Source organism: Curcuma longa, chromosome 15, assembly GCF_044706935.1.
Source record: "Curcuma longa cultivar G26 ecotype Majalengka, Jawa Barat chromosome 15, ITB_CL_G26_1.1, whole genome shotgun sequence".
Classification (NCBI taxonomy): Eukaryota; Viridiplantae; Streptophyta; class Magnoliopsida; order Zingiberales; family Zingiberaceae; genus Curcuma; species Curcuma longa.
The window spans coordinates 3,558,845-3,584,194 of NC_133875.1; the positions used below are offsets into that span (position 1 = coordinate 3,558,845).

General features: G+C 36.6%; 1 protein-coding gene and 1 pseudogene across 1 annotated transcript; both read right to left on the reverse strand.

Annotated features, from left to right (window-relative positions):
* Positions 1-1,752: 1,752 nt before the first annotated feature.
* LOC141846534 (uncharacterized) lies at positions 1,753-11,602 on the reverse strand. The gene is given in 17 exon segments (XM_074734576.1): positions 1,753-2,028; positions 2,114-2,264; positions 2,395-2,635; positions 2,736-2,946; positions 3,028-3,149; positions 3,299-3,445; positions 3,514-4,683; positions 4,865-4,955; positions 8,435-8,707; positions 8,792-8,942; positions 9,079-9,319; positions 9,406-9,616; positions 9,699-9,817; positions 9,979-10,143; positions 10,228-11,043; positions 11,046-11,381; positions 11,482-11,602. Coding segments are annotated over 17 exon segments (4,806 nt in total). The 5' UTR covers positions 11,567-11,602.
* Positions 11,603-16,103: 4,501 nt separating this feature from the next.
* LOC141845802 (G-type lectin S-receptor-like serine/threonine-protein kinase At4g27290) lies at positions 16,104-19,499 on the reverse strand (annotated as a pseudogene).
* Positions 19,500-25,350: the final 5,851 nt, after the last annotated feature.

The window sequence follows — 25,350 nt, forward strand, 5'->3', positions numbered from 1 at the left end:
TCCTTAAAGCTTCATTGGATAAAATCGAATATCTATTCGGCTAACTTATGGGTTAGATCTGGGTTGACCCCTCTTTAAAATATTTTTGAGTTTTCCTTTCCTTTCCTTACACTCCAAATCAGAGTGTTAGAAATTTTAATGATTCATAAGCGTGGAAGAGTAAAGCTTACCCTTCTCTCCTCTTCCCCTCCTTAACTCACTCCATCCCAAATAAAAATTAAAATTCTTCTTTCCCTTATTAACTCTCCCCTCCCTTTTCCTCACCTCCTCTCAAACAAAGTTAGAAGATGATGATAGAGCGGAAAGTCTCTAGTCAATGAATTTGTCTCTGTTTGAAAGACTGAAAAGGAGCACTACTTCAACAATCTGTCAACATTAGAATAGAAAAAATGATAGAACCGAACAACACGGAATCATCGTATCTCTTTCAGTCAGCATTAGACAGCAAATGACAATACCTGACTCTAATGACTCCTTAGTAGTGAGTTAATTAAGCAATGCAATAATTATATACATGGACTCAGTCAAAGATAGTTTTCAATGTGGCTGAGAACGTTTAAACTTTTTTTCTTTTAGTTAATATTATTTTTGAGTTAACTTCAGTCTTCAGAAAGGCACACAGAAAACTAATGGAACGAAACAACACGGAATCACTGTCAATCTCTTTCAGTTATTTGTGTCCATTTATATTATTCAAAATTCGGGCAAAATCAGTGCTTAACATTAATCGGGCAAAATCTGCTAGTAATTCCAGGAACACAAAAAGAAGGAGCGTCTTCATCTTGGTAGTGTTTTCCCTTGCTTGCTCCTGCAATCTTATCTGTTGCTACATCTGCTCCATAGATTTCTGCAATTTCAATCTTGAGGCTCATTTATGATCACCTTTGATTGGTTTCAAAGTCTGTCACTGTGTGAAAGAATGGTGCTGGAGTGTAGTTATTAAGGATCATGAATAACATGCGAATAGACTTAGTCAAATGCCCCTGATCAACAGCCATTTTCAATAATTGCAAGTGAACGAACTATGCACTAATTAATAAGCCATAATGATGAACTGAAATCTTTAGTCATTAGGGTTGGTTTTGAAATCAAGAATATTGAAGTATTACTTTATGGTTAATTTTACATAGTGATCTAAGGACTTTAATATTTTTCATTTAATTCGGATGTCTTTAATTTCGGTGTGATAGTACTAGAAATTCTAAGTGATAAGAGGAATAGAGTTTCAGTCCAACAATACAGATTTAAATGTTTTAGCACATGTAAGAGCAGTTTCAAAAATAAATAAGTCATTTTGTATATCAATATTGCTTAGAGCTCAAATTTTAGTTTTTATTTGACTCCAGGCATATAAAATTTGGAAGGAAGGTAGATTTTTAAAAATTCTTGATGATTCTTTAGATTGCTTAAACCCAACAAAATAAATTCTACCTTACTTCCAAATGACTCTTTTAATTTGTGTGTGCAAGAGAACTGCGAAGATAGGCCAACAATGGTAGAGATAATGATGATGTTAGCAAGTGAGAATCAATTTCTAACCCTGCTAGAGCAACTTGTAATGGCATCAACCTCAACCAACAGTGAAGGAGATTTAACTACAGAAGCAATGAGTCTCACTATGTGCTGATGAGGCAAAATGAGTTCCTGTGATTCTTATTCATCATACTTTGTCATTGTCAAAATTACATTTCTGATGATGCAGGGACTCTATATGATGCTAAATATTGATTAGATAAAAATTAAATACATATTTCATCGACTTACAAGTGTCAAACTCATTTCATTGGTACTGAAACCTTCTTCACTGCTGGTTGTTGTTATTGTTGGTTGTTTAAGAGGGGTGAGGAGTTGGTCCTCACTTGCTAACATCATTACCACTTCTGTCATTGTTGGCCTATCTTCACTTTTATTTTGTATACATAAAAGACTTGTATGGATGCAACGTAGAACTTCTTCTGTTGAATATGATTGATTTAGTGTATCATCAAGAATCTCCAAACATCTTCCTTCCTTCCAAAGTTTATATGCCTGCAATATTGTAGGAAACATATGTTAAATTTTAGATAGTACCTCATAGAGATAAAAGATTATGTAGTTTGAACTTAATACTTACATGCCCTAAAAGATTTAAACTTGTATCAGTTTGATTGAATATCCTATTCTTCTTTCCACTTATGATTTCTAATATTATCACACCAAAGCTAAACACATCTGACTTGACCGAAAAAGCTCCATGTGATAAGTACTCAGGTGCCATGTAACCACTACAATAATTAAGAACTTCAATGTTAGCATTGTATTACTTGATTGAAAAAAAATTCAGGTACTTTTCCTCCCAACCTTTTTCCCTTATATATTTAATCAAATCAAGTGAACTTAATCTAAAAGACTTACAATGTTCCAACTGGTCTCGTTGTTGCATCCTCAAGAGCATTGTCTCCTTCAAATATCCTTGCGATGCCAAAATCTGAAATCTTTGGGTTCATATCCTTGTCAAGGAGAATATTGCTCGGCTTAAGATCACGATGAATAACTCTCAATCTAGAGTCTTGATGCAAGTATAAAAGTCCTCGAGCGATCCCAATTATAATATCGAAACGTCTTTGCCAATTTAGTAATGAACTTTTAGCTTTATCTGGAGATCCAAATTTACAAGATCAGATAAATGTGTTGTGATTAATTTGTAACCATCTGTGAAGCTAATAAAACTAAGAAACATGAGAAGATATGCTGACCATAAATAAAGGCATCAAGGCTCTTATTTTCCATGTATTCGAGTATCATAAGTCGCTCATCTCCTTCAATGCAAGAGCCTAGAAGACGAACCAAGTTTCTATGTTGTAACTTGGCTATCACGGAGAGTTCATTTTGGAACTCATTTGGGCCTTGTGAAGAGTATCTTGATAATTTTTTGACAGCAATCATCTGTCCATCATCCAATTGACCCTGACAAAATGTATCATTTTCTTCAATTTCACAGGTTTAAAAGGCTAGATCTTTATTTTCTGATACTGAAAGTCTTCTTACCTTGTAAACAACACCAAATCCCCCTTCTCCAAGTTTGTTTTCTTCGGAAAAATCATTTGTTGCAGCTTTTATAGTATGCAAATCATATGAAGGAAGTACATCCAATGTACTGATCATCGAACCTGACACAAGGATCACACTATGAATTAGTAAAAAAAAAATTCTTAGAAAGTTGAGAATTGAGTGATTAATCTAAATAAATTTGACTCAATCCTTTTTAAATCCCAAGTAACTTTGAAAAACTAGCAGTATTGTTATATATGTGCAAGACCTTTCTCCACATTTCGAAACTGCAATGCTCTGTTTCTCCTCCTCCTAACGAGTAACCCTACACAACACAGCAAAAAAATTCCCAGCAACACTGGAATGACTACTATCGCCCACACGAGCTTCTTCCAATTTGTAGTTCTTGATGATTCTGCAGAAAAAGAAAAAAAAATGTTACTCTGATCATCCAATTTCATGCATGCATAACTCGACACCTACCTGGAAGTCGAATGTATAAATCGTCTCCTCCGTCGGTAAAACTCCTGAGATCCAACAGCTCACCGCGCCATGTTATGCAGCCATGAGGCCCATTGATCACCGCATACGCGACGCAAGAGCAATCGTCCAAGCACAATTTCTTGCACCTATCCAGACTAATGTTGCCTCGTGAGGTTGCGTTCTCGGTGTCGGGAATCTTCACGCTCTGCTCCTTCCAAAACTGATTCGACGAGCAACGCAAGGGTTCCTTCCTCGCGCATCCGACGACGACGCTTTTGTTCTCGAACCCTTCCAAGCAACGACAGGAGATTGAGACGTAGCCCACGGTGCAAACGCTGTTGCGGCCACAATGATTGTACTTATCGCAGTCGTCGTCCAGAACCCATAATGAAGAATTATTCCACTCTCCCCCACCAAAAATCGAAAGCTGCGTATTTCCGCCGGCGTCCACTACCAGCCGCAATAACCCTGGAGATCGAGTCTGATATTCGTCGATGAAGTAGGTCTCATTCTGGTTGGACACGTACGCGAAGTTTACGTACATCGCGATGCTGTTCCCCAGCAATGGAAGGCCGACGAACCATTGCCCGTTCCATGGCCCAGTGCGGAAGCGTTTGACGGATCCATTCACGCTCACCATGAAAAAATCCGGAACATCATACGTCTCCATCCTGAGGATGTAGTTGCCCGGAGAAGGGTCCCTGGCACTCATCCATGACACGAACTGCCACGGAGTGTTAGTCCGGAAGTCGAATCCCAGTTTCATGCCAGGGAGAAGAGTGTCACACGCATGATCGAAGCTCTGCCACAGAGTTCTGTTAGAGTCGCCGGAAGTCAGCGCGAGGTTTCCTGAGTCTAAAAGCTGCAAGCGTGCAGAATTGAGTGCTGCGGATGTTCCCGTCGACCAAACCTTTGTTCCTTCCTCAAATAAGATCAGATTTCCGTCGGAAGTCAGGTTCAACGATGCCATGGATGCGTCGACAGACTTGTTCCTATTGGCGACCCATACTACTACTTTGTTTTCTCTTGGTGGGTGATTGTAGTACCAAATTCCTACGTATGCAGTCGCAGAATCGTTAACTGGACTGAAGAAGCCGAGTTGGAACGAGCTCCCCGCAGAGATCAATGTCTGGCCATCGATAAGTGAGCTATTCCCCATCATTATATCTCCTACACAAAAGTCGATACATAAATAAATGAATGAATCAAATCCTTCAATCATCAAATTGTGCTACAATTGCTCCTATTAAACAGGACGATCTATCAGGTTTCCAAACAGGACGATCTATCAGGTTTCCAAATAACTCTACGGTTGGTTTTGAAATGAAGGATATTTCTTTCTTAAACATACCAGACGAGGATCGGCCAAGTAGAAAGAATGTCTCTGCTAGTAGTACTATTTGCAGGATCTGTGGAAGAACGAGCTGCATCCTCGCCATGGAAGTTTAAGGATTTGCGTTGTTTGCACCTACAATTTAGAGTGTTTTTGCTCCGAGTTGCTGCAAGCTGAGTAGTTATAACATCTAGAAGATGATGATAGAGTTTAGGGCAGGAATCTCTAGTCAACTGATTTGTCTCATTTGTCTCTCTAGTCAACTGATGTGCCCATACAAGTCAACTATTTTGTCTCTTTAGTCAACTGATTTGTCCACACTACAATAGAAAAATAATAGAAGGACACAACATGGAAATCACCGTTGATTTATTCCCTTTGAATCAACGTTTTGAATTGGAGAAGAAAAAAAGGAAAAGATGCCCCGGGACATAGATGAGTTGGTTACGACGCAGCAGACTTGCAGAAGTGGACAAGGATTCGAATCCTGACGAAGCCAGACAATATCCTCCTGCGTCGTAACCAACTGTACTTTTTCGATTTACCTCCTCACAGATGGTCGTGGGGTCGTCCCACAGATGGTCGTGGGGCTGATGGTCGTGGGGCGCATGTGGGGCCGCTAAGGTGGCGGATCCACCTTTTGCAGAAGAAAAAAAAAAGGAAAAGATAAAAAAAAGTTCATTATTATTATTATTATTATTATTTAGCAAATCTAAAGTTAAGTATTTTCATTTTTGTTTTTGGAAACTAAGATCCATTGTTTATATATCAAACCTTAAATCACTAATTGAAAAAAGACCTGGGTATCTCTTTATACCACTAGATACAGAATTAATAAGTTAATCAGGGATCTTCAATCATCAGATGGATTATATTAGACGGGGACAGCAATCCAATCTCTCCAAGATCTAAGAAGATCAAATTCTTCATTTATCTAATGATTAATGATGGGTTTAAGACTAAATTAAGGCTTATTAGATAGTGAATGACAATACTTGACCCTAATGAGTATTCATTAGTGGTGAGTTAGTTAAGCAATACAAAATTATGATGGCATGTGTCAAGCATATGGACTCCGTTAAACAAAATAGATTTCAATGTGATTGAGAAGAACAAGTCAAAACTGATGTTTCAAAAGATCAAATTTATTGTGGATTGCTTGAGTGGAATCAAAAGTTGAGTTGACTCATTTCTTTAGTTGAGCAATCTCTTTCACTATTGATTGTGGCCGCAAAAGTTGATTCTCACTTATTAATATCATTAGTGATGCAGTGAAAATTATTGAATCTATTAATTCATGTACGAATATCAAAAGTAATCTTTTAGAATTTATTAATTCTATGAAAGAATACTAAGAAATAAGCAATTAAACTAGTATTTAATTGACACTGTTATAAATAGTAAAATATATAAAACTGTTAAACATGCATTTAAATAGATCCAAAATAAAATCTTAACTTGTAAAAGTCAAAAATATCCTTAAATGCTAAAAATAAAAATTATTATAAATAGTAAAAAATATATTCAGAATGTTTGAAAAGACACTAAATGATATTTGATGAGTCCGAAAGTCAATCGGTACAGGTTCCATCATACATTGAATAGAGATATCTGAAAAAGTTTCGATTAGCAACCGACCACGTCTCGTTCTAACACCCGAGTCAAAAATTATAACCTCTGAAAATTTACCCTACTAAATCAACATCAATTATCACTATCTTGTACACACAAAAGAGCCATTTGAATGCAATGCAAGATTTCTATTGTTGGATATGATCAACCTAGTGTATCATATCAACAATCTCTAATGATCTAGCTTCTTTCCAAAGACTATAACAACAAAATAGAAATTGAATATAGAAATTGAATTTTAAATTCTTAGCGATGCTTATGAAGATAAAAGTATGCATATTTAATCTATTGACTAAATATTATATTCCTCTTATCACTTAGGATTTCAAGAACTATTACATCAAAATTGAACACATCTAATTTAAATGAAAAAAATCCATATGATACATACTTAGTCATCAAGTATCCATTCCATTCAAAAACTCAAGTGTTATAGCATTATTCAAAGTTAGACAAGAAATAATAATTTATGGTTTGTTGAAAGCTAAATTTACTTGGTCGCAAATCAATGATTGAAGAGCATATAGCAGAAATAACTCAATGCTTATTCTTGTGTTATTTACCCTCTTGGTGCTCCCTTTTTATCTTTCCCACCCTCCTTCCCTTTTACTTTTTTCCCCAAGTAAATGTAATTTGAAAATAACTTACAATGTTCCAATTTGTCTTGTTACATATTCTCAAGGGTTTTATCTCCTTCAAATATCTTTACAATGACAATATCTGAAATTGTAGAGAAGGATATCACTTTATTTAAGATCATGATGAATGACTTTCAAGATAGAGTCTTGATGAAGGTCTAAAAGTCCTTGAGTAATCTCAACTATAATCTCAAGATGTTTTTGTCAGTTTAGCAATGAACTTTTAGCTTTATCTGAAGATATTTTTATAAGATTAGTCAAATAAAAGAAGACCAATTTCTAATCGTCTATAAGGTGATGGAATCAGCTAACATTGGCAAATATACTTACCATAAATGAAGGCATCTAAGCTCTTGTTTTCCATGTATTCAAGAATTATAATCCTCTCATCTCCTTCAATACAAGAGCCCAAAAGGCTAACAAGGTTTTGATGTTGCACTTAGTTATCAGCAAGAGTTCATTTTGGAATTCATCTAGGCCTTGTGAGGTGTATCTTGACACCTTATAAATAATACCAAATCCATCCTCTCCGAATTTATTTTCATCAGAGAAATTATTTGTTGCAGTTTTTATTGTACCCAAATTGTAGGAAGGAAGTATCCCCAATGTGTTGAACATACCTGCCACAAAGATCACACTCGTAGTATAACTCTTCCATCATGATTTTTGTTTTAATATTTTTTTTAAATGAAGAAATCTGCATATTTCACCTAAACTCTGTAAATAACAAGTTGATGAATGAATAGAGCACAAATGGCAATTCACAAGAACATTTCTAGAGAAGTTTTTATGACTCTTGAATTAACACAAAGTTCTGAATTTTGTACTTGGAATTTATCAAATAAGTGATCTGGGAGAAAAAAAATATCTTTTTTTTACAAAAAAAGGGACTACCACAATTTAATACTATATTTACCATGATATTTTCTATTTAAAATAGCAAGCAATTAATTTTCTCTATTTTAGTTAGGTTATCATTGCAGCAAAAGATAGAATCCGTCATCCCAATGACCTCACAACCATCTGTGAGGAAGTAAATGAGAAGCTATAGCTTACCACTACGGGGAAACAATTAATTTTTTTCATTTTAGTTAAGTCATCATAAACCTTATTAGGGTAGATGAAATAAGTGGATATCAAATTACACTACAATTTTTCCCATAAATAGTAGGATCGGTTAGATTATGGAAACGAGGCCTAATAACTTTAAGACAATTGTCATGTGTCTTTTGATACAAGAATATTAAAGTATTGTAAAGTGAACAAAGACTCTGATAATGTCAAATATTGATCAGATAAGAAATATATACATATTTCATCGACCTACAAGTGTGAAACTCATTTCATTGATAGTGAAAGCTTCTTCACTGCTAGTTGATATTATAGCAGGTTGCATAACCGGAGTAAGGAGTTGGTTCTCATTTGTTAACATCGTTACCACTTCTGCCATTGTTGGCCTATCTTTACTATTATCTTGTACACATAGAAGACTTATTTGGATACAACGTAGAACTTCTTCTATTGGATATGATTGATTTAGTGTATCATCAACAATCTCTAAAGATCTTTTTTCCTTCCAAAGTTTATACACCTGCAATGTTGTGTGAGACGTATTTTAAAATTAGATAGCTCCAAGTAGAGATGAAAGAATGTATAGATTGAAACTAATACTTACATATGCTAAAAGATTTAAGTCTGTATCAATTTGACTGAATACTCTATTCTTCTTTCCACTGATGATTTCTAATACTATTACACCGAAGCTAAACACATCTGACTTGAATGAAAAAACTCCACGTGATAAGTACTCGGGTGCCATGTAACCACTACAATTGAGAACTTGAATATTAGCTTCCATGACAAGTTTACTTGATTGGAAAAAATGAAGGACATGGAGAGAAAAAATGGGATAACTTTTTATGTATTCAATCAAATCAAGCGAACCCAATCTAAAAGACTTACAATGTTCCAACCGGTCTTGTTGTTGCATTCTCAAGAGCATTGTCTCCTTCAAATATCCTTGCAATGCCAAAATCTGAAATCTTTGGATTCATATCCTTATCAAGGAGAATATTGCTGGGTTTAAGATCACGATGGATGATTCTCAATCTGGAATCTTGATGCAAGTATAAAAGTCCTCGAGCGATCTCAATTATAATATTGAAACGTTTTCGCCAATTTAGCAATGAACTTTTAGTTTTATCTGGAGATCCATTTTCACAGGATTAGATAAATCTGTTGTGATTAGTTTTTAACCATTTATGAAGGTAATAAAATTAATATACTAACCATAAATGAAGGTATCAAGGCTCTTATTTTCCATGTATTCAAGTATCATTAGTCGCTCATCTCCTTCAATGCAGGAGCCTAGAAGACGAACAAGATTTCTATGTTGTAACTTTGCTATCAGTGAGAGTTCATTTTGGAACTCATCTGGGCCTTGGGAGGAATATCTTGATAATTTTTTGACAGCAATCTTCTGTCCATCTTCCAATTGACCCTGATAAAATGTATCATTTTCTTCAATTTTACAGGTTAGAAAGGCTGGATCTTTATTTTTCTGATACTGAAAGTCTTCTTACCTTGTAAACAACACCAAATCCCCCTTCTCCGAGTTTGTTTTCTTCGGAAAAATCATTTGTTGCAGCTTTTATAGTACGCAAATCATATGAAGGAAGTACCTCCAATGGATTGATCGAACCTGGCACAAGGATGACACTATCAATTACTAAAAATCTCCTACCATAATTTAATTTTTTTTCTAATTACTTAATTAACTTGACTTAATCCTTTTAAAATCCAAAATAACTTTGCAAAACTAGCTGTATTGTCATAAAATATAGTGCAAGGATCATTCATTACCTTTCGGCACATTTGGAAACTGCAATTGCAATCTGCAGGTCGATGCTCTGTTTCTCCTCCTTCGAACGAGTACACCTACACAACACAGCAAAAAAATTCCCAGCAACACCGGAATGACTACTATCGCCCACACGAGCTTCTTCCAATTTGTAGTTGTTGATGATTCTGCAGAAAAAGAAAAAACAAGGAAAATAGATGATTAAATATAAATTTACTCTGATAATCCAATCTCATGCGTAACCCGATTACCCGGAAGTCGAATGTACAAATCATCTCCTTCAGGCAAACTTCTGAGATCCAATAGCTCACCGCGCCAAGTTATGCAGCCATTAGGCCCATTGATCACCGCATACGCGATGCAGGAGCAATCATCCAAGCACAATTTCTTGCAGGCATCCAGACTAATGTTGCCTCGTGAGGTTGAGTTCTCGGTGTCGGGCACCTTCACACTCGGCTCCTTCCAAAACTTGTTCGACGAGCAACGCAAGGGTTCCGTCCTAACGCACCCGACGACGCTTCCGTTCTCCGCAAACCCTTCCAAGCAACGACAGGAGAACAATAAGTTGTCGTTGATGCAAACACTATTGCGGCCACAACGGTTGTAGTGATCGCACTTGTCTCCAGGAATCGAGTAGACAGTTTTCCACTCTCCCTCAACAAAAACCAAACGCTGATAGGTTCCATTGGCGTCCATTATCCCCCGCGACAACTCTTGAGATCGAACCTGATATTCGTTGATGTAGTAGGTCTCATTCTTGTTGGACACGTATGTGAAGTTGAGAATCCTCCCCAAGTTGACGTTCGAAATTGTAAGGTCGACGAACAGTCGCCAGTTCCATGGCCCAAGGCGGTTGAGTTTGACGGATCCATTCACCTTCAGCACGAATGAACTCGGAACATTATACGGTTCCATTTTTAAGACGTACCTGCCCGGAGAAGGGTCCGTGGCACTCATCCATGACACGAGCTGCCATGAAGTGTTGGTCCGGTAGTCGAATCCTATCTTCATGCCAGGGAGAAGAGTGTCAGACGCATGGTCGAAGCTCTGCCATATAGTTCTGCTAGACCCGCAGTCAGCATGAGGTTTCCTGAGTCTAAAAGCTGCAAGCGTGCAGAATTGAGTTCTGCGGATGTTCCCGTCGACCAAACCTTTGTTCCTTCCTCAAATAAGATTAGATTTCCGTCGGAAGTCAGGTTCAACGATGCCATGGATGTGTCGACAGACTTGTTCCTATTGGCCACCCATACTACTACTTTGTTTTCTCTCGGTGGGTGATTGTAGTACCAAATTCCTACGTATGCAGTCGCAGAATCGTTAACTGGACTGAAGAAGCCCAGCTGAAACACGCTTCCTGCCGAAATCAACGTCTGGCCATGGATAAGCGAGCTGTTCATTGTATCTCCTGCACAAAGATCAATCAATTAATAAATAAATGAATAAATAAGATCCTAAAGTGTTATAATTAATTTAATTCTGAACTAAGATTTCTTTCTTATACATACCAGATGACTGACTAATTACAAAGAACGTTGTTACTGCCAGGACTATTTCCATGAACTGTAGAAGAAAGAGCTGCACCTGCGCCATGGAAGTTTAAGGACCTGCGTTGCCTGCACCTGCAATTCAGTGTTGTATTCTTCGCGCAGAGTTGCTGTAATCGAAGCTATCATTTAACATCTTTGGAAATTGATGATAGAGCAAGAAGTCTCTAGTCAACTGACTTATCTCTGTTTGGAAGATTGCAAAGGTGTGTATGTAATTAATTTAGAGGTTGCCAAATGGTATGCTACTTCGTCAATCTATCAACATCAGAATAGAAAAATAATCGAACGAAACAACACGGAATCACTGTATAACTCTTTCAGTTAAATGTGTCCATTTATATTATATGAGCTGTGATAGGAAGAAATATGCAAAAATTATGTTTTTTATGTTCTAAAATATCTAAATATGACATTTTATATATTATTTTTTTACTAGTTTTTTTATGCATCGGTTTGTTTGTAGTGGGAGTAAGCATGGAAATATATGTTGGTAGGAGTTTACCTACTACAATTTTTTTGGACTGACAGCTGCGTGTACTTCTCGATTTACTCTGGTGGCCGATGGAAAACTTCTGTGGGGTAAGACCGATCACCCCAGAGATAGTCAATAGGGCTAACTGGGGGTATTAAGAGGAATTTGATTCATGAACATCATGACAAGCACGAGGATTATCTGCTACGAAAAACAAGATAAAATTTGTAAAACATCAATTATTGTAAGTGTTTAATTATTTTTATAGTATATATATATATTCATTCATACATATCAATCAATTTATATTGGTATCATATACCGTATATGGATATGAGAAAAATGATATGCATCTTGATCTATTTGTTTGATATGTATATTCGATTATGCACATATTATATATAGATCCAAGAAAAATAATATACATATTTGATTCATGTTATGGTCGCGAGGAGTGGGCCGCGGTCAGTCAAGCCGGAGAGTAGCTTATTGAGCTAGACCAGGTGTGTTTCACAGAACCCAGTACTACAAAAAACCAAGGAAATAGCGACAGACCATTTCCGTCGCTATTCGATCGCTAACCGAGGTTAACGACCGATTAGCGACGGAAATCGACCGTCACGTAAAATTCCATCGCTGACGTCACTTTAGCGACGGATATAAAAATTCCATCGCTAACATTAGCGACGGATTTAAAATTCCGTCGATAAAAAATAAAAATTGATTAGCGACGGAAATTATAATTCCGTCGCTAATTATTATAATTCCGTCGCTAATTAGCGACGGAATTAAATTTCAATCGCTAAATGATTTGTTAGCGACGGATATATATATTGTCGTAGTTAAAATAGTGACGGAATTAATATCCGTCGCTATTTCATGATTTCCTTGTAGTGACCCGAATCGAGCCGAATCCCCTGGCATATTGAGCCCCGAGTCGAGTCGTGTTAGTCAAGTCGGGTCGGGGATCTGGCCGGAGCCCTCCGTAGAACGAGTCCGACATCTCCAAGGGGGCCGAATCCTCCGAGGGGAAGATTCCCCTCCCTAATTCTCGAATCAGCCAAGCCGATTCGAAGATCGAGTCGAGTCCTCAAGGAGACGAAGCTCCTGTACCGATTCAGTTCCGTGCTAACTCCCACTCAGAATGGCCGACTCGAATCCTCGACGCGGAATCATCCCCCCGAGCCGAGTCGATGCCCTTCAACTCTCCTTGTCCTGTTCCTAGAAAGGCCACTCCCCCCCCCCCCCCCCCCCCCCCCCCCCCCCCTCCCATCATGCGATTAATATGAATGTCCCCCTGTCACCACGGCAACTAATCATGGTAATGCTTTGACAGACGTACGTGACATGACTCCTCAGATATAAGTCAACGATGAGACACATACTCTGAATATACCATGCCTCCTGACACATTCATAACTATGATGGAACCTTATCCATACTCATGATGTGACATGACTCCCCAGACTCATATATAAGGTTGGTTTTGTAAGTGAGGAGGGTATGCATTTTCGCCATTTTCTACTTTCTCCTTACTTTATGCTCGCCATTTTTTCTCCTTTACGAATTGATTTAGACATCGGAGTGATCGCGCCAGGGCAACCCCTGGTCTTCCTTCTCACGGTTGCTGTGAGTGCAAGTTTCACCGTCTTCGCGGCCCCTTCCTCTCCGGATTTCGTTCGAGCTTGGTGCTGAAAAAAAGTCGGTCGTGTCCAAGAGCGGATCTCAACCGAAACAATTCAAATTCAATGTTAATAAATTATAATTTTTATGTGCATGTTAATTTTCTGCACATAATAAAATCTATAAATTTATCATGTACTAGTCATTCAGTCGGAAAAAACAAATATGAACAGCGTGGATATTGTTCACGCGGGGAAAAAAGTGAACACTAGTTCTGTTCATTTGTAATATAAACAGTGTTCATCTAGAAAAATATTGACATTAAGATCAGGTTACTGTTCGTGCGGGACAACTGTAAACAGAAACTCACTGTTCATTCGATTATATGAACAGGACGTACTGTTCATCTGACGAATTAAAAATGGTAAACTTTTATAAATTATTATTTATGCGGGAAAATATGAATAGGGACACTGTTCATGTAAAAAAATAACAGCCCCTAGTGTATAAAAAAAGGATTATTTTTTTAATTAATTGATAGCATATTGATTTTTTTGGGTTTATAAGAAATTTTTCTTTGGTTTGCAAATTAGAGTTAGTTAGAGTTTTGGGTTTATATAATGTTAGAGTTTTAGATTTATATAAGTATTTTATTAATTGATGTTTAAGGAGAAATTTTTAATTTTAATAATATTTTTTGACTATGTCATTTATTTTCCTATCTCTTGATATTTTCTAAATCAATAGGTTTTAAATGATTAATTTTTGATGCTAATAGTCAATGAATCAATATTACCCGTAAGATAATTGCTATCTCGTTTGGCTTCAGTTAGTATCAGAGCTCTCAGATCCGATGTATCGTTGTCGTGGTTATGGTCATGATCGTGATCTGACAGACAGGTTCCGACTGAGAAAGTCTCGCACCGTGATTGTAGCACCCGAGACAAGATATTTAAAGATCTACAGAGACAAGTCATAAAGTTATCCCAACGTCTTTTACTTTTAAAAACTCCTATCACAATCGCGAAAGTCACGATCAAAAGGAGCGGTATGGAGATATCGATTTCCAGTTGATCTTCTCGAGTTTTCTGGTACATCACAAATCGAGGAATTCGTTGATTGACTTAATGAAGTGGAGAGAACTTTTTATTATGAGGAAGTATTTGATCGTGCTAAAGTAAACTTGATTGTCGTCAAACTCAGAGGTCAAGTATTTACATGGTGAGAGCAATTGCAACGCTCACGTGACATACCAGGCAATGCTAAGATCACAAATTAGGAGAAGATGAAGAAAAAGATAAAAAATTACTTTCTTCCATACGATCAATCTCTATTTCACCGATTTCATTCATTGAGACGAGATGCAAGTTCCCAGCGTGTCCTAGTTGGTGAAAAGTCATAGAACTGAAGGCCAATTATTAAAGGCGAACAAAACTATTGGTCAGCTCACCTTCAGGATTTGTATACTATTCAATCGTCCTCATATGGTAATAATATATTGATTGAGGAAGACATGGAAATCGAGATCGAGGCAACTAATTATCTAGTTTATGACAATGCGGATGAAGAGGAGATAAACCTAGACGAAGTATTGATCGAAAATCAGAAGCCCACTTTGTCCAACGACAATCAGTAGTTTGGTTCATCTATCAACGAAGCTCCAGTCTTTATCGTCTCACCTTACATTAATTCGGCGCCCTAATTTATTCAACATGACGAAGACGAGACCGAGTCAACTGGTAAAGCTAATATATGGCGAGGTAATGATGATGATTATAACGATGATGAAGTGAATGAAGTTGTCGATGAAGTTGGTATGAATCTTCAAATCGAGGAAGAATCAAAACAAACTAAAGATGTTGATATAGATGAGTATCAAGATTTTGATATGGATGATATCGATGAAAAGTTCAAATTTGATTTTATGGCTCCCCCTCTCGGAAAGCTATTTTTAGAGAGAGATGATTTTAATGTCTTTGACCCTTGTCACAATCTACATAGCCTAGACATTGAACTGACACACCAACCATGGTAGAGGTGATAATGATGTTGATGAGAGAGAATCAACTCTAACCCCACTAAAGCAACATGTAATTAATGGCGTCAATCTCAACCAACAGTGAAGGAGATTTAATTATGGAAGAAATTAGTCACACTCTGATAGGCTGATGAGGTGAAATGAGTTCCTTTGATTCTTATTGATTATACTTTGTCATATCTAAGTTTATAAAAATCAACTTCTACAAAAATCATCACGATAATAGAGAATATCTTGTAATTTTCAGTATCAGCTTATTTGATTTCTATATTGATGAGGGTTAGCCCAAGGTGAAATATTAATAGTTCTTTTTTTGTTTTATCACTATGTGCAGATAACAACTAACAAAGTCATTTCAACATTGCACACTTTATAGCAAACTTTACATAGTGATCTAGGACTCTAGATGATGTCAAATATTGATAAGATAAGAAGTAAATACATATTTCAACGGCCTACAAGTGTGAAGCTCATTTCGTTGGTAGTGAAATCTCCTTCGCTGCTAGTTGATGTTATAACAGGTTGCATAACTGGAGTAAAGAGTTGATCCTCACTTGTTAACATTGCCATCACTTCTGTCATTGTTGGCCTGTCGTTACTATTATCTTGTACACATAGAAGACTCATGTGGATACAACGTAGAACTTCTTTTGTTGGATATGATTGATTTAATGTTTCATCAACAATCTCTAAAGATCTTTCTTCTTGCCAAAGTTTATTTACCTGCAATGTCATAGGAAACATATTTTAAAATTTTAGATAGTACCATGTAAAGATGAAAGACCATGTATATTGAAATTGATACTTACATATCCTAAAAGATTTAAGTTTGTATCAGTTTCACAAGTTTGACTGAATACTCTATTCTTCTTTCCACTTATGATTTTTAGTGCTATCACACCGAAGCTAAACACATCTGACTTGAATGAAAAAACTCCACGTGATAAGTACTCAGGTGCCATGTAACCACTACAAAAAATAAAAGGACAAGGTGAGAAAAATTAATTAACTTAATATTTCTTTGTTAGTTTTCCTCCTAACCTTCTCGTATATATTTAATCAAATCAAGTGAACTCAATCTAAAAGACTTACAATGTTCCAACCGGTCTCGTTGTTGCATCCTCAAGAGCATTATCTCCTTCAAATATCCTTGCAATGCCAAAATCTGAAATCTTTGGATTCATATCCTTGTCAAGGAGAATATTGCTCGGCTTAAGATCACGATGAATAACTCTCAATCTAGAGTCTTGATGCAAGTATAGAAGTCCTCGAGCGATCCCAATTATAATATCGAAACGTCTTTGCCAATTTAGCAATGAACTTTTAGCTTTATCTGGAGATCCAGATTTACAGGATCAGATAAATGTGTTGTGATTAGTTTTTAACCATTTGTGAAGGTAATAAAACTAAGAAACATGAGAAAATATGCTGACCATAAATAAAGGCATCAAGGCTCTTATTTTCCATGTATTCAAGTATCATAAGTCGCTCATCTCCTTCAATGCAGTAGCCTAGAAGACGAACCAGGTTTCTATGTTGTAACTTGGCTATCACGGAGAGTTCATTCTGGAACTCATTTGGGCCTTGCGAGGAGTATCTTGATAATTTTTTGACAGCAATCTTTTGTCCATCATCCAATTGACCCTGACAAAATGTATCATTTTCTTCAATTTCACAGGTTTGAAAGGCTAGATCTTTATTTTTCTGATACTGAAAGTCTTCTTACCTTGTAAACAACACCAAATCCCCCTTCCCCAAGTTTGTTTTCTTCGGAAAAATCATTTGTTGCAGCTTTTATAGCCTGCAAATCATATGAAGGAAGTACATCCAATGTACTGATCGAACCTGACACAAGGATCACACTATGAATTAGTAAAAACGTTCTTTCAATTTTTTTCTTAGAAAGTTGAGAATTGAGTGATTAATCTAAATAAATTTGACTCAATCCTTTTTAAATCCGAAGAAACTTTGAAAAACTAGCATTGTTATTGTTATATAAAACATTGTGCAAGACCTTTCTCCACATTTGGAAACTGCAATGCTCTGTTTCTCCTCCTTCTAACGAGTACACCTACACAACTCAGCAAAAAAATTCCCAGCAACGCCGAAATGACTATCTCCCACACGAACTTCTTCCAATTTGTCGTTGTTGATGATTCTGCAGGAAAAGTAAAAGAAGGAAAATAGATGATTAAATATAATGTTACTCTGATAATCCAATTTCATGCATGCATAACTCGACACCTACCTGCAAGCCGAATGTATAAATCGTCTCCTCCGTCGGTGAAACTTCTGAGATCCAACAGCTCACCGCGCCAAGTTATGCAGCCATAAGGCCCATTGATCACCGCAAACGCGACGCAGGAGCAATCGTCCAAGCACAATTTCTGGCACTCGTCCAGACTAATTTTGCCTTGTGAGGTTGCGTTCTCAGTGTCGGGCACTTTCACGTTCGGCTCCTTCCAAAACTGATTCGACGAGCAACGCAAGGGATCCTTCCTCACGCATCCGACGACGCTTCCGTTCTCTGCAAACCCTTCCAAGCAACGACAGGAGATTGAGACGTAGCCCCTGGTGCAAACACTGTTGCGGCCACAACGGTTGTAGTAATCGCAGTCGTCTCTAGGAATCGAGAAGGCAGTTTTCCACTCTCCCTCAACAAAAACCAAACGCTGATAGCTTCCATTGGCGTCCATTACCCCCGGCGACAATTCTTGAGATCGAACCTTATATTCGGGGATGTAGTAGGTCTCATTCTTGTTGGACACGTATGTGGAGTTTAGAATCCTCCCCAAGTCGACGTTCGAAATTGTAGGGTTGACGAACAGTCGCCCGTTCCATGGCCCAAAGCGGTTGAGTTTGACGGATCCATTCACCTTCAGCACGAACATACTCGGAACATTATACGGTTCCATTTTGAAGACGTACCTGCCCGGAGAAGGGTCCGTGGCATTCATCCATGACACGAGCTGCCATGAAGTGTTGGTCCGGTAGTCGAATCCTATCTTCATGCCAGGGAGAAGAGTGTCACACGCATGGTCGAAGCTCTGCCATATAGTTCTGCGAGAGTTGCCGGCGGTCAGTATGAGGTTTCCTGAGTCTAAAAGCTGCAAGCGTGCAGAATTGAGTTCTGCGGATGTTCCCGTCGACCAAACCTTTGTTCCTTCCTCAAATAAGATCAGATTTCCGTCGGAAGTCAGGTTCAACGATGCCATGGATGCGTTGACAAACTTATTCCTATTGGCGACCCATACTACTTCGTTTTCGCTTGGTGGGTGATCGTGGTACCGAATTCCTATGTATGCAATCGCAGAATCGTTAACTGGACTGAAGAAGCCGAGTTGGAACACGCTCCCCGTCGAGATCAATGTCTGGCCATCCATAAGTGATCTATTCCCCATCATTATATCTACTGCACAAATCAATAAATACATAAATGAATCGAATCCTTTGGTCATCATAAACGTATGACCTGTAAATGGATATCAAATTGCGCTACAATTTCTCCTATTTCACTAGGCAAAGAATAAAGTATATTACGTACTTTTGGTTTGGAAATGAAGGATATTAAAGTATTGCTTTGCGGCAAACTTTCTACAGATCCTGAGACTTTGACGATGCCAAATAAACAAATAAACAGATAAACAAATGGACAAAAATCCTACGCTCTTACAATTTAATATAATTCTGGACTAAAATTTCTTTCTTAAACATACCAGACGAGGATCGGCCAAGTAGAAAGAATGTCTCTGCTAGTAGTATTATTGCCAGGAACTGTAGAAGATAGAGCTGCATCCGCGCCATGGAAGTTTAAGGATTTTCGTTGCCTGCACCTGCACTTTGTTGCTGTGTTCTTTGCGCCGAGTTGCTGCAAGCAAAGTTATGATATCTTTAGAAGAAGATGATGATAGTGGAGGACGTCTCTAGTCAACTGATTTTGGAATACTTCAAAGAGCGTGTGGAGTTAATTTAGAATAGAAAATTAATAGAACGAAACAACAAGGAATCACAGTAATGTCTCTTTCAGTTAATTACGTCCATTTATATTATGTGAGCTGTGATAGTTTATCTTCCAAAACTTTATATTATCTTCTGTTATTTCTTTTACTGTAAAAAGAAATTTAGTTGCTTTAAATAATTTGTTTGAATGATTGGAAACAAAAAAGAAAAGATAAAATATAAGAAACATGTGCTAATATCTGCTATACGTGGTTTCTTATTGTTATTATTTAGCAAATCTAAAATACAATATTTTCTTTTTGTTTTTGAAAACTAAGATTCAGTATTATTTTTATATCAAATCTAAATCACTAATTGAAAAAGATATGGGTCTCGGATTATCAAGTAGATTAATCTATTTATACCATTTGTTTAAAAATTAACAAGTTAATCTGGGATCTTCAATCATATATCAGATGGATTATACTGGATGTGGACAGTAGTCCAATCTCTCCGAGCTCTAAGAAAATCATAAATTTCATTTGGCTAATGATTAATGATGGGCTTAAGATGCCCCCAGGTTAATGGTACAACGGTAGGGTGTCTATGGCACCGAAGGATTGAGTCCCCGTTACAGTGAATTATCGAATGAATTTCTATGATTGACCTAAGGAAGATGGACTACGTACTAGATTGCCTAATGCAAGCTCTTTCCAATTTACCTAAGTGGGTGGTAGGTGGAAAACTTCCATAGGATCGGACATGGGCCTATCACCTGGGCAGCTCTTCATGATTTACCCGAGTAATAGGTGGGAAACTTCTGAGTGATTGGATCTGTCATCTGGTCCGAAGGACTACTTCCGTAGGACTAGCTAGACCTGTCACCTGGTCTGAAGGACGATCATATGTGAGGAGGTAAATCTGAATACTTAGTAACCAACTCAGCTATGTCAGCTATACCCGGGGGCCATGAAATAAGCTTTTGATGTAGTTGTAAGTAGCTTTCAATGTGGTGGAGTAAGACAAATCAAAATCGATGTTTCAAAAGATCAAATTTATAATTTCAAATAGTAAACATTTAATTTTTTTTCTTTTAGTTAGTATTATTTTTGAGTTAACTTCTTATTAAATTTGCAAATCCTACTTTTTTATATTGATTTACAAATTTAAATTACAAAAATAAAAATTAGATTTCACAATAATTTAATATATGTTTAAAATATATCAATTTTTATGCATTTACCGAGAGAAACTAATTCCTACGAATATCATTGTGAAACCAATACGTGTACATCGACCTCAACATTTATGTATACATAAATCCACATGGATATAAATAAGACGAAATTCTAAAAGTAAGAAATCGTTAAAAGGGTTTTTTTTAATTTATTATAAAAAACTATATTTTTAAAATTATCTATATTTTTACATTATTATAATATTTTTTTACACTATTCTACGAGTTTATAATTACTATAATATAGAACACTTCAATTCTAATTACTATAAATAAATTATGTTATAATAGTTAGCAACTATGAATACTATTATAACATTAACCGTTTATCTTTAATCAACACTTATCATTATTATATTATAATAGTATTGGTACAAGAGTACTAGCTAGTCTGGCTCCAATATTTCAATGTTTGATAATATATCTAGGTCAAGTCAGTTTGATCATAGGTTAATTCAAACAGGACCTAATATTTGGATGTAAATGAAATCTAATTAGATCAAAGTTGATCAGATGACTAATAAGAAGTCCTGATAAGTGAGATTGGGTAGAAGTCCTATTCAATGGGATTGGGTAAGGAGAAGTCGTAGTTAGAGGGTAGACAGAAGTCCTAATGAGTAAAGCTGGGCAAGAAGTACTGGTGAGTGCAGCTGGGCAAGGAGTATTGATGAGTGAAGCTGGGCAAAGAAGTCCAAGCAGGTCAAATTAAAGGTAACTGAATGTTTGTAGGTGAGAAGTCTACCGAGTGACTAGTCCTAACTGGAGGTTAGACAAGTGAAAGTCCAAGCAGGTCAAGGGTGATTGGATGTTTGGCAAGTGGAAAGTCTACTGAGTGACTAGTCCTAACGGGAGGTTAAGCAAGGATAAACCTAGTAGGTTAGACCTACAAGGTAAATTTTAGATAGACTTAGTAGGTCAGATAGAATACAATTAAGCTAAAGTTGTTTGTTGTATGCTAATCTTGCATGAACCAAAAGTTAGAAATAAGATTGAGGAAATATATGAGAAGCAAACAGAAGCAACCGAACTAAGTCTGAAATCAACTTAGGTCAAACCTAGTTGAATTCGTTTTGGACTGCCGGATTATACTCCGAGTGCTTGGAACAATCTAGGCGCCCAGATTAGCCCCTGGGCTATACAGTTCAATAATATCCCCAAGTGGGATGAAATTTCTCAGCACCTCTTGGTTACATCCCTAGGCGAGATTGATTTGCTTATCTTATCAGTACTTCTAAGTAATGCCCCAAAGTAAGACTAGATTTTTGGTCTTCTTAGAACCTCTCAGTTACATCCGTAGGCAGGATTGATTTTCTTATCTTATCCATCTGTTCAATAATATCTCCAGTGGAATTGGATGTCTTACTTTATTAGCTTACTCGGTAATATCACAACGAAATTATTTTTTTGATATCATCGGTACTCCTAGTTACTACACTTGGACGAGATTGGTTTTTTATTCTTGTCCACATCTTTGTAATATTCCCTAGTGGGATTGATCCTTGGGGTTTTTCTTGGTCTTCAAAATATTACTTGGAGCTGTTTTGTTTCATATTCTTGTTGATTTTCCTAAGTAGGGCCACTTAAATTTGGGGCATCCAGCAGTATCCCCTAGTGGATTTGATTTTCTAATATCATCAATATATCCCCGAGCATGATTGAGATTCTTATCTTACCAAATTTTACGACATTTTGGCCTTTTTGATTGAGAATTGTATCTGTGGCTACTGCTGTTTTGCCGGTCTGTCTGTCCCCAATAATTAATTCTCGCTGACCGCGTCCTATAGGGATCATAGAATCAAAGAACGTCTCGAAATAATACCTGGGGCAGGAGATTCAATTAACCGAGATTCAGAAGCTGAAATTTCACCTCTCCCATCAATAGGTTTAGCCAGAGCATTTATAACACGACCCAAGTAACCCTCACTCACGGGTATCTGAGCAATTCGTCCTGTTGCTTTTACGGAACTTCCCTCTTGTATCATCAAACCATCACCCATTAATACAACGCCAACATTATTTGATTCCAAATTCAGAGCAATGCCTATTGTACCCTCTTCAAACTCTACTAATTCACCTGCCATTACTTCATCAAGACCATGAATACGAGCAATTCCGTCGCCTACTTGAAGTACGGTACCGGTATTCACAATCTTTACTTCTCTAGTATATTGTTCAATACGTTCACGGATAATATTACTAATTTCGTCGGCTCGAAGGGTTACCATTAGCGTTTCTTTATTCTTTTTAGGAAGGAAAAAAATAATGCCTAAATTATAAACTAAGGCTAATCCGTTATTTTTTGCATGGCTCCGAGAATGCGAATATTAGCACGGATCATACGGAAATGTAACTCACTATTCAAGCAACTATTCAAAGTTCCTAGAGCTCCTTGTAAGGCTTGTTGGAAAACTCGTTGTCGGACCTGATTAATCGCTTTTTCTTGTTCAAAATGAAGCGTTTCATTTTTGTAATTTTCTAATTGTTCCAAACTATCACTAGTGGCATTAATCAAATTTACTTTTTCTCGTTCTATTTCAGAGTATCCATTCATTCGATACTCATCTGCTTCTATTTCCACTTTACGTAAGCGAGTCCGGACTCTTTCGAGCTGCTCAACGGCCCCTTTACGTAATTCTTCCGAATTTAGAATAGTACTTAAAATCCTCTGTTTTCGATTATCTAATAAATCATTTAATGAAAGTAGATTATCTTACCATTAATTTCACAACTTCCATGATCTCTTCCCGAACCAAACATGAATCTTTCGATTCATTTGGCTCTCACGCTCAATTATTTATTTATGGTATGAGTATTCCCATAGCTTTTTTAATGTAATGAGCCTACCTTCTCTTTTCTGTTTGTAGTTAAACATATCAAAACTTATAAAATAAAAAAACCAGAATATTAGGAAGACTCTTCCGACTAGACCAGATCAAAATCTAAAATTGTCAGCAAAGTTGTTTTTTTATTTGTACTTTTTTTTTTCATTTTTTTTTTTTTGAATGAAAAAAGGAAATATGATTATAAAAATTAAAATAATAATAATTATATTATATTTTTGTTTTTGTTTCTTCAAGTCCAAAAATTCCTCTTTAGAATACCATGTTTTGTCCGGACTTTAAACAATTTAGCGGTTTATTTTTTTTAATTAATTGATAGCATATTGATTTTTTTGGGTTTATAAGAAATTTTTCTTTGGTTTGCAAATTAGAGTTAGTTAGAGTTTTGGGTTTATATAATGTTAGAGTTTTAGATTTATATAAGTATTTTATTAATTGATGTTTAAGGAGAAATTTTTAATTTTAATAATATTTTTTGACTATGTCATTTATTTTCCTATCTCTTGATATTTTCTAAATCAATAGGTTTTAAATGATTAATTTTTGATGCTAATAGTCAATGAATCAATATTACTCGTAAGATAATTGCTATCTCGTTTGGCTTCAGTTAGTATCAGAGCTCTCAGATCCGATGTATCGTTGTCATGGTTATGGTCATGATCGTGATCTGACAGACAGGTTCCGACTGAGAAAGTCTCGCACCGTGATTGTAGCACCCGAGACAAGATATTTAAAGATCTACAGAGACAAGTCATAAAGTTATCCCAACGTCTTTTACTTTTAAAAACTCCTATTACAATCGCGAAAGTCACGATCAAAAGGAGCGGTATGGAGATATCGATTTCCAGTTGATCTTCTCGAGTTTTCTGGTACATCACAAATCGAGGAATTCGTTGATTGACTTAATGAAGTGGAGAGAACTTTTTATTATGAGGAAGTATTTGATCGTGCTAAAGTAAACTTGATTGTCGTCAAACTCAGAGGTCAAGTATTTACATGGTGAGAGCAATTGCAACGCTCACGTGACATACCAGGCAATGCTAAGATCACAAATTAGGAGAAGATGAAGAAAAAGATAAAAAATTACTTTCTTCCATACGATCAATCTCTATTTCACCGATTTCATTCATTGAGACGAGATGCAAGTTCCCAGCGTGTCCTAGTTGGTGAAAAGTCATAGAACTGAAGGCCAATTATTAAAGGCGAACAAAACTATTGGTCAGCTCACCTTCAGGATTTGTATACTATTCAATCGTCCTCATATGGTAATAATATATTGATTGAGGAAGACATGGAAATCGAGATCGAGGCAACTAATTATCTAGTTTATGACAATGCGGATGAAGAGGAGATAAACCTAGACGAAGTATTGATCGAAAATCAGAAGCCCACTTTGTCCAACGACAATCAGTAGTTTGGTTCATCTATCAACGAAGCTCCAGTCTTTATCGTCTCACCTTACATTAATTCGGCGCCCTAATTTATTCAACATGACGAAGACGAGACCGAGTCAACTGGTAAAGCTAATATATGGCGAGGTAATGATGATGATTATAACGATGATGAAGTGAATGAAGTTGTCGATGAAGTTGGTATGAATCTTCAAATCGAGGAAGAATCAAAACAAACTAAAGATGTTGATATAGATGAGTATCAAGATTTTGATATGGATGATATC